At 45.6% G+C, this 10,250-nt stretch overlaps 1 protein-coding gene across 1 annotated transcript; it reads right to left on the reverse strand.

Moving 5' to 3' along the window:
* Positions 1–378: 378 nt before the first annotated feature.
* On the reverse strand, positions 379–1,116 carry LOC127326445 (heavy metal-associated isoprenylated plant protein 47). Its single transcript, XM_051353299.2, has one exon. It carries the CDS (start codon positions 957–959, stop codon positions 591–593), a length of 369 nt encoding a protein of 122 aa, XP_051209259.1. The 5' UTR covers positions 960–1,116; the 3' UTR covers positions 379–590.
* Between the last annotated feature and the right edge of the window lie 9,134 nt (positions 1,117–10,250).

A 10,250-nucleotide genomic window follows, 5' to 3' on the forward strand; every position in this document is an offset into this window, starting at 1 on the left:
GCTGCAACCCACATGTAATTTCAAATAATTTATTTTCAACTCACTTCGAACTAGATTGAGCTCTAAGTTAATTTCATGTTGCAACCCACCTCTAGCATAAATCACGATGCAAATCCAAACGCCAAAGACATTATTGAGCTCTAAGTTAATTTTCAGTCGACTAAAAATATTCAAAATTTTAATTTCAAATGGATCGCAATCATGTTCCAACTAGCTCGCTCGTGGCTTCGTATTGCAAAAGCCGGGTCGTTCCCAATCGATCATCATGTGGTCCCAGACCTCCGTGCAACTGTTTTGGCACGAAATTTCTGATACTACTGTACCTCTAATCTAAATTAGTTGTTCTAGATTCCATAAATCCTAGACAGATTTAGATAGTATTTTGCCTAAGCCTGTGATAATTAATTTGAATACGAAATTAATTAACTACAGGAAGCTTTGACAACAACCAACGCAACGCAACAAAAGCTAAACGCCTAAACCCCGATTGAAGAAGAGAAAGAATACCCAAGAACTGTATACGTACGTTTGCGATTGCCTGCAAACCTCTTGTGTACATGCCGCGGGCCTAAAATATCCACCAGCTCAATCTACATTATGGAGCAGGTGCCCGGCCGGGAGTGGTACTGCTGGTAACCGTAGGCGCCGGCGGTGTGCTCGTAGAGCGGCACCGCGTGCGAAGGGTAGTACTGGTAAGTGTACTCAACGGCGGCGGCGGGCTTCTTCTCCTCTTTCTTGGCTTCGCCGACCTGCACGAGCTGCGCGTGGCCGACCTTCCTGCGCAGCACGGTGATGAGTTTGACGGGGTCGACGCCGTCTCCGACGACTACCACCTGGTCCTTGGGATCTCCGGCGAGTGCCACCGAGTCCACCCCTGACGTCGCCGCCACCAGCGCCATGGCCTTGGACCGGCACCTGTCGGACGTCATATCCACCTTGATCACAATCTTTTGCGTCATCGCGGCGTGCTCTGAATTGAATTCTTCACAGAGTGCTACCGGGATGCTGAACACAGCCACACAGGAGGTTGGAAACTCGGAATCAAGTTTTAGGCTAATGGAGGAAGTGAGAGTAGCAAGCTAGAAGCAAGTTCTCCGTGGAGGGAGCAGAGACATAAGGTCCATATATATAGTGCCGCTGGTCAGTCAGTGATGCGAGTGTGTGTATGCGCGTACTCTGAAACTGCCACACCGTGTGATTGCAAGATTCTTTTGGGGAAAGATGGGAATTTGTTTCAGACCTGGCGCGTCAGTTAGCTGGAGAGGCGACTCGGCAAGAAACAAGAGTGCGACTAGCTAGTCAGTGCCCAACTTAGTGACCAAAGCAAGCATTTGATGCTTGACCTGGAGGTCTTCGGTTCTTAAGGCAAGTACTACTCCATATTTGTTTCTTGTTGATTCGGAATCTTGTTGGTGGACAAAGGACATTTGCTGTTCTCATGTGTATGCTCGGAAAACGCGACAACGTACAGGGAGCAGAGCTAAAACATACGCTGATGCCGTTCTGTCGTACTCCTCTCAACGGCGACGGCGACGGCGACGGCAAGATGGACGACGACCGCGGTCACTGGTCAGCACCGTGTGGTACGGGCATGACGAAACTGTCGCCGGCTGTCGCGTTCATGGACGACGTGCGAAGACTCCTGATGGGCTGAATTGCCTTACGTGGAAAATGGACTCCGTATGGGTGTTTCTCGGTTAACAATTTTTACCCGAGCGCATCGGAATTAACGGTTACCGCGAAATCTTGGAAATCTCGGGAATTTGCCGAGCGAATTAATTCAAACAAATTTTCAATTTAAATTTTTTTGTACCTTAAAATAAAAATAAAACTATCCTTTGTACACATTAAGGCTCGCTAGGCAGAGCGGTTAGGCCAATGTTTCCTGAACAGACCAGGCGTGGGTTCGAATCACGTGGGAATACATGCTACTTTTTTGATAGTTTAGCCTAAACTTACCACCACAACAGACCGTTCTATGAGTAAATGAAAGCGTTTGTATATTAGTTAACCTGTTTTTTCTGAAGTACAAATTCAAATGTAACCGATTTTTTTTGTCCAGTAGGAGTGTTTCTCGGAGGGTAACGAGATTTCCGGTTTTCGGGGAGATCTACTGTAATGACTCATGAGTACAACAATAGGACAGGTACATTCAGAGCAATGCTTAGAGCATCTCTAATGGTTCCTCTAAATGAGGACCTCTATATCTCCATATAGATGATCATCTATAAAGATTTTCTTTTAGATGTTCTAAGTTTTCCAGTGGAACGTCTATATCCAAACCGTCTATATTTTTGATTTAGTCACTGTCAAGTGGATCTCTTGATCTCAGATGTGTGTGCGAACACGTGCACGGGGAAGGATTTTGCTTTGGATGGTCGTTGCTTCGTCCTCCAGATTTGGAGGATGAGTAGAGAAAATGGATGGTCCTCTATATTTAGATGGCTGTTTAGATGAGCCACTGAAAACGTTTTTTTCAGCTCATGGTTATCTATACACATTTAGATGATCATATAGAGGAGCCACTAGAGATGCTCTTAGATCAGTTGCGCAAAATAGCAAGATGTTTTAGCCAGAGAATGTGCTCTTTATTTGAAAAAAAAATCATATTTCAAAGTAAAAAAACTGAAAAATATTCTGCGTAGCCTGGCAATAATATATAAGCAGCTACGCAGAAATGACAAAAATGTGATATGAGAACACTGAACAGGACGAATTCTCAAAACTCCAAAATTTGTTAGATTTTTGTTATTTTTGTGTAGCCTGAAATATAAGCATTTTGCACGTTTATAATGTACATCATTGTTTTGCGAAACCTATAATGGTGTCTATATTAGAGGGAAATGCAGATTTGTGGAGTGCGCTGTTTCGCGTCACCGTGCTCCATCAAACGAAAAGGAAGGCGCACCAAGCTGCATTTCTTTAATTTTGAACTGGTTGAATGCATGCATATTTGTAAATTGGGTATATATAATACGGTTACACAGCTTATATTAACTACCATCTCTCTCCTCCTTGACCGGTCGTAGCTATGACCAGTTGCGACATAACTAGAGAAAGCAAGGTTATAGCTAGGCCCGTTAGCTCAAGAGACGACGACTCGGCAAGAAAGAAACCGTGTTCGTGGTACACTATACAGTATACTACTCTACTACACCTAGTATAAAAGAAAGAAACCAGCGTGCGCCAAGTCAGTGACCAAGCCATCGCGTTCCTTACCTTGGACTCATGTCAACGGGCGACGACGATATTTTGTGTGAACCGATGGCGATGCGCGCGATATTTTAAAAGCATGGACGACGACGTGCCAACATCCCTGCCGAACATTTCAGCTTGGAAAAGGAGGAATCTGTGAGGTCTAAACAGATATCAACTTCTGGATACTGTCATGGGTACACTACACACACTGACGGCCGAGCTACTGCCGGACTGATACTGAGTGACTGTGAATTTTGTGATTCAGAGCAAACGCTGAACTGGGAAAAATGGCGGGCCCCTGTATTTCTTTTGAATTAATTCAATACATCCATCACCGTATTCTAAGTTCTCGTATCTCTGACACACTTTGTCAGTTTTCTAGTAGCTGCAAACGCGTTGACATAGAACCGGGCCTACTCGTGAACCCAATGGCATCTTTTCCTCGGGCGCGGTACAATAATTTCAGTGCGGTTCAATAAATCGGCTGACGCTTTTAGACCTATCCCAATCCACAAGGGTCGGACACAACCGATTACCGACGCCACACCGGTACCTAATAGGTGGGTACCACATATGCATAGGCCATCCCTTACGTCACCTGCTTCCGAATTTTTAGACTCCCGTCAAATCATTGTTGCCCCTTTTCGACGCCGATAGTAAATAGGTGTATGTTCATTTCCATTATGAACCTTGATTGTATGACCAATCATTGTGGGTAAAATGCTAGATGCCCGGGACCATGGTACTGTTATTTGTTTCTCCCCTCCTTTGTATTTATGCCCGAGACCACCGACAGTTCAGCAATGACTACACCAACCCCCGCCCACGCCTTTCCCCGACTACCTATCACCGCTTCGGCTGCCCTTCTCGCTACATCTGGGCATGGGCAGCCCAGCCCGGATGGCCCGCTCGAAAATCCTGGGCCGGGCCGGGTCGGGCTTGCATGTCAGGCCGAGTTCGGGCCTGATTTTTTAGCCCGGACGCCGGGCCGGGCTAGGCTTGCAAAAACGTGATTTTAGCTCATTTCGGGCCGGGCTTGTCGGGCCGGACCGGGCTTTTCTCTGTTCGGGCCCGATTTGTAAGCCTGAAGGTCGGGCCGGGAATTTATGTTCGGGCGTTTTCAGGCCTAACCCGAAACCCGGCCCGGCCCAATGAATGCCCAGATGTACTTCTCGCCCCTCCCCTAGACTCAAGGCGCAATCACTCACCTGGCTTGCATGCAAGGTGTACGTCCATTTGCCTCCCAAGGTCTCATTTCTAGATTTCCGTTGTTCTCGCTACCATTTTTTTTTGTTTAATATATGCAACATGATCATCGAAAATGAGCGAGAGATTTAGAGAAAGGCGATCAGCCGATCATCATCTCCAGGGTCCACGTGCTTCATTAATCTACATTCTTTAGTTTCTTGAAACCACGTAAAAGGCTTGCCTACACCAAGGCAGGATTAGAATTCAGAGGGCACCGAGAGAAAGCGACTGACGTGTTCGTTTTGCGTCTACGGACTACATTAATTGGAACCGGTGCAGATATGGCAGAGTATCTGGGATTATACAAAGACATTGACCTGAGAGAGACGACTCGCTACAGATCCATGCCACACGGAGCGTACAATGAACCGCTCCGGTGAGCGACGCGGGGTGTACGGTCAGGTTTCATACGCGTCTGATCGATCGCCAATAATAAGTGGCCTAATGGATCGTAGTAGATTTTTTGAGATTTCTGTAGTGCGAGTTAGGTAAACCGTACACGGGCAGATCTGACGAAAAACTAGGTATCCGAGGCAAAATAAGTTGGAGGCTAAAGTCTTGCAATGATACATGACATTACAAGGGTTTCGATATCCTCCTCGGTAGCTCCTCCTAGCCCTTATATACTCCCTCCAGTTCATATTAATTGATTCTAAAATGGATGTATCTAGACATATTTTAGTTCTAGATAAATCCATATTGAAGTCAATTAATATGAATCGGAGGGAGTAGTAGGCTAGGTTTCAGATTCTACATTTGTGTCGGTTACGATGATCCATGTTGGTGTATCCGGGTCCGTATAGTTTCTATTATTGGACTCCTCTTGGAGTCTTGGGCTTACTGGGCTTTGTATGCTTCATCCTGAATCAGCACCAGCCACCAGGGTTGTTCATGTTGAGTATCCAATATGGTATACCCATTTTACCGCCCGAGCCTGCCCGCGTCGTCACCGCTGGTCTGCGTCGTCCATGTGCATGTCGTCCTTGTCGCCCCCTGCTGGTGGTGGCGGTGCAGAACCTGCACGACAAGGAGAGAATCGGAAGAGGAAGAGGTGAGGATCAACCGTCAGACACCTCTCCATCCCTCGCAACCGAGCGATGGGCTCGTAGATGCCGGTGTGGGACTACTTCACTGAGGAACCTACCATCATGCTCATCTCTTCCGTAGACGGCTTTGGATGAGGTGAGAGCCGCTCTTCGCAATAATGAAGGCATGCGAGGAGAGGTGGCGTTATTTCACTTGCTAGAGAAATGCCGCCGGCCTCATAGGGTTTACCCCTGCGGTGACCCAGCATACCACTGCATGTTGTAGTATACAAGTCGTTGATATGATCTTTGTGAAGAGACTTCTTCACAAATTGCCATATCCTTCAGAGTGGTACAACAGAAACATTGCAGGTCATAACACTCCATACATTATTACAAACATTGTCTTACAAGTTGATATTCTCACACGTCCTATGAGAACATCCTAAGATACTACTTAAGTACGATTACAACTCATAACTAAATATAAAGAGAGCTCAACAACTTATTTAGGTAAGTTCTACGTTGCTCGGCTCTATGATGCTAGGGTATGTCACTACTCCTCCACCTCCGTGTTATCTGGCCCGTAGACTATCCCATAGTCTACTCCTTCCACTCCGCCGGTAAGATCGGGTTCTTCGTAGACCAGCTCGTAACTTCCCTCTGATGCTCCATCGTTGATGGCCTCCACTTCCGAATCACAGTCTAGCAAGGGTGTCGAAAGAAAGTGAGTACAGGGGTACTCAGCAAGTTCTAAAAGAGTAAAAAGGTGTTTGATGCACTAGCTACGACCATTGATCAGGAAATCGCAGGTCAATGCATGTTTTGAAATCATTTCTTCAAAAGGTTGCTTTTAATATGAAAACTATGCCCGTCAGTCTTCACAGGTTGATTAGAACTTCGTGGAGTTCCTTTCCTGCCGCGTTCGCAGTTCCCTTCCCGGAACAGGGAGTGACAGCCACAATTTGATACACTCTGCAGAGGTGCGTTACTTTTCCCACAAGAGATCTCACCCTTTTTGCCATCCGCAGGGACTTGCCCCCGTTCACACTTCCTTTGGTGTGAGGCCAGTTATAAAGATCCTGAAAGATCGAGATGTCGCCTAGAGGGGGGGGGGGGTGAATAGGCAATTACAAACTCTTGCGGATTTGTCTTGTATGAATGCGGAATTAAACTATCGTTTAGTTTACAAGCACAAACCCTAAATATGCTAAGCTCAACTAAGTGTAACAATAGCAACTAGAGCTAAGCAAGATAGGCACAAGATATATGTAGCACAAGTGATAGCAAGATATATGTACTTCAAGCACGATGGCTATCACAAGGAAAGAGAGCTCGGGTATAGAAATAACCGAGGCACGCGGAGACGAGGATGTATTCCCGTGTTCCCTTGCTTTGCAACAAGGTACGTCACGTTTGGAGGAGTGGAGGTCCCACGAAGGATTCCCCGCGCCACGAAGGCTCACCCTATTCTCCGAACCACACCCACGAAGGATAATGGCCCTTTCCTTATGGTTAGCTTTTCCTCCGCTCCGGAGATGGCAAGCTCCACAACCACTTCACAAGCTCCACGAAGGAGAAGCCCGGGCCTCTTCACAATCTTCTTGAAGAGATCACCGGAGCACCAATCACCAAGCCAACTAGGAGGTCACCCTCCAAGAGTAACAAGCTCACGGTCTCTCACTCGAACAAATCATGGTGGAGAGCTCAACACTATGCAATGATGCAAAGCAAGAACACCGGAGGTGTTCAAGTCCTTCACACTCAAATTCCACCAAAGCAACGAATGCTAGGATGAGATTGGAGAAGAAGAACAAGGGGGAAAGTCAACCAAAGACTCCAAGATCTAGATCCCAAGAGATTCCCTCACTTAGAGAAGAAACGGTTTGGTGGAAGTGTAGATCTAGATCTCCTCTCTCAAATCCTCAAATATGAGCAAGAATGGTTGGAGGAATCAAGGGGGAGAGCAAGTTCTTCAAATAGTAGCAATGGAGGAGAGAGAATAGGAAGAACTGATTTGGCTCAAGGTGGAAGAAGCCTATTTATAGCTAAGGGGGAAATAGAACCGTTGGGGGAAAAAACATAGCAACTAGCAAGAAAAACGGGCTAAAAAATCGGGCCAGAAAGCGCCCACCGGCCGATCGAGGAATGGACAGGCCGGCGTGCAGCCCGGCCGGACCGGTTCCCAGGCCGGATGGGGCGAGTGGGCCGCATGGGGGAAAGAAGCCCACCGGGCAGCAGGCGGCGGAGAGCGACAGGCCGCGCTGGGTGCTGGCCGCGCCGGTGGGCCGCGCGGGGGCGGAGTGGCCCGGAGGAGGCGGCAGGCCGGGTGGAGGCGGCGCGAGGTGGGCTACGCGGGGAAGGCGGCCCAAGAGGGAGGCGGCCGGTCGTGCCGGAGCCTGATCCGGGCAGGTCGGTGCGGACCGGGCCTTTGGCCGGTCGTGGGCCGGAAGGCCACTGGAGGCAGCCCGGATGGCACCAGCGCCGGACCCGGTTGCGACCGGGTGGGCCGGTGGCTGGGCCGGTCGGACCGGCTGGCCCCTCCCCTTTTCTTTTCCTTTTTCTTCTTTTCTCTTTTTCTCTTTTCTTTAATAACTAATGCTCCCGAACTCCGAATCGCATGAAACCAATTTTGTTTGGAAGATAACAACAAATGCTATCTTATAGAAAGTGAAAACCCAAGAATCTGTAGGAGGGGATTTTATCATGAATATAAAAGGTAGAACCTTATATCATGAATAACTGGTAAAATCACCCAACCTCGAAAACGCAATAGAAGATGCATGCGTACTCCGTTTTCGATGAACTTGGTCCTGTTGTAAAGCTAGCAACAAGCTCAAGAACCTCACACCGAGAAATACCAAGAAGCAATAAGAATATGCAAAGTATGCAAAGGATTGAGCTCCCTAAGACGATGTGATCAAGTTACCCAACCGAAAGCCCCTCTTAATAGTGCGGCTATCTATCCTATAATCCGGTCTCCCATCAACCACCTCGAGACCGGTAAAAGGAAAACCTATCAAGGTCATACCTTTGCCTTGCGCATCCCATCACTTGATCATTGTCGCTTCGTGTATACTCACAAATGCTCCCCCATACACAATGATGGGAAAGCTTCATTGATGCACATCTTCACATGTCCACTATCACCAAATGGACGGCAAGCTTCAAGCATGTGATCCACTCAAGATGCTCATCTTGAACTTGCCCAACTCAACCTTGTATCTTCTCATACTCACTTGAGATAGAGCATGGCTAATATTGAGTTCCACATAAGAACTCCATCTTCATTTCTTCTTCTTGATCATATCACATATATATCTTCATACCGATGATCTTGATGCCAAATCACAAGGTATATATTTATCTTCATGGCATCCATACTTGAATCCAACACATGGAGAGCAAGTAGATCCTATGGAATATTCCTTCATATAAACTCAATGAAAACATTAGTCCATAGGGGTTGTCATTGATTACCAAAACCACACATAGGGGCAATATACCCTTACAATCTCCCCCATTTTGGTAATTGATGACAACCACAATAAGAGGGTTTATATAATGAATATTAGAGACAAGTACGCAACTTATCCGAGAATAAGTTGTATACAAGAGGTTGTATTTGATATGGTCAAGTAACACAAAGCTACTAGCCCATCTCAAAACCGGCTCTACTCACACAATTACAACAAATGCAATGGATGTGAGTAGAACCAATATATATAGAGAAAACTCCCCCACAATGTATGCACGTGTGATGAACATGAATTCATTGCATACATTGTCAAGATTAACCTTTGGGATAGTTTCCACTATATATATACAACTATGCAGGACATATAAATATGGAATGCATGAGAGGCAAAACACTTAAGCACAAACCAAACTTAAGTATAAAACCATTCCCTTAAACCCTCTAAACTTCTCCCCCATTGGCATCGATTGTCAAAATGGGTGAAAAATTTAGAAGGCCAATATAATGTGAGTTCCTCCCCAAAGTGTGCACTTCTCATAATTTGAGTGGAATCAAGTGCACATATCCAATGATGAATACTTGAAGGAAGTCAAACTATATTGAGGATCAAAGATTGCATAAAGACAACATGGTGAAGTGAGCTTCAATAAATAAAGCAAGCAATCAAAGATCCAGTTGGACAAACAAAGATATCATGATAAGAGAGATATAGTGCTCTAAATAAGAAAGCTCCCCAAGGTTCGTGCACAATTTATAATGTTTGCATTTGAATACAATATGCACAAACATGGAATCCTCACTCCCTATATATCATTTAGAACACAACTAAGATAAAGTGAATATGCTTATCAAGAACAACTTGAGTCCAACAATTACGAGATATGAGTGCATGAAGAAAAACAAATAAACCAAGCACTCATAAATCTTCTTTACCAACAACACTAAAATCAAAAGGATAAGAAGATGGTTGGCAAAGAACAAGGATACCAAGATGATGGATTAACGCTCTTATGTATATGAGTTTCTAAAGTGGACAAAGTGATCCATAAAGAAACATGCACACACAAGAGGTTAACAAAATAGATAAGACAAGATATCCAAGATGAAGTCATAAAATATACCAAAGGATGTTTGCTTAAGAAGCATATATAGCCTATGGCTCCAATTTTCACTTATGGTATATGAAAGAACTTCAACCAAGTTAAATCTCAAGAACATCACAACTATCAATAAGGGAAGTAAAGCTAGTTGGAGTGTTTTGAGAAAGGCAACAAGTATCACAAAAACGGATTTATTTCACA

Source organism: Lolium perenne, chromosome 6 (assembly GCF_019359855.2).
Source record: "Lolium perenne isolate Kyuss_39 chromosome 6, Kyuss_2.0, whole genome shotgun sequence".
NCBI classification, from domain to species: domain Eukaryota; kingdom Viridiplantae; phylum Streptophyta; class Magnoliopsida; order Poales; family Poaceae; genus Lolium; species Lolium perenne.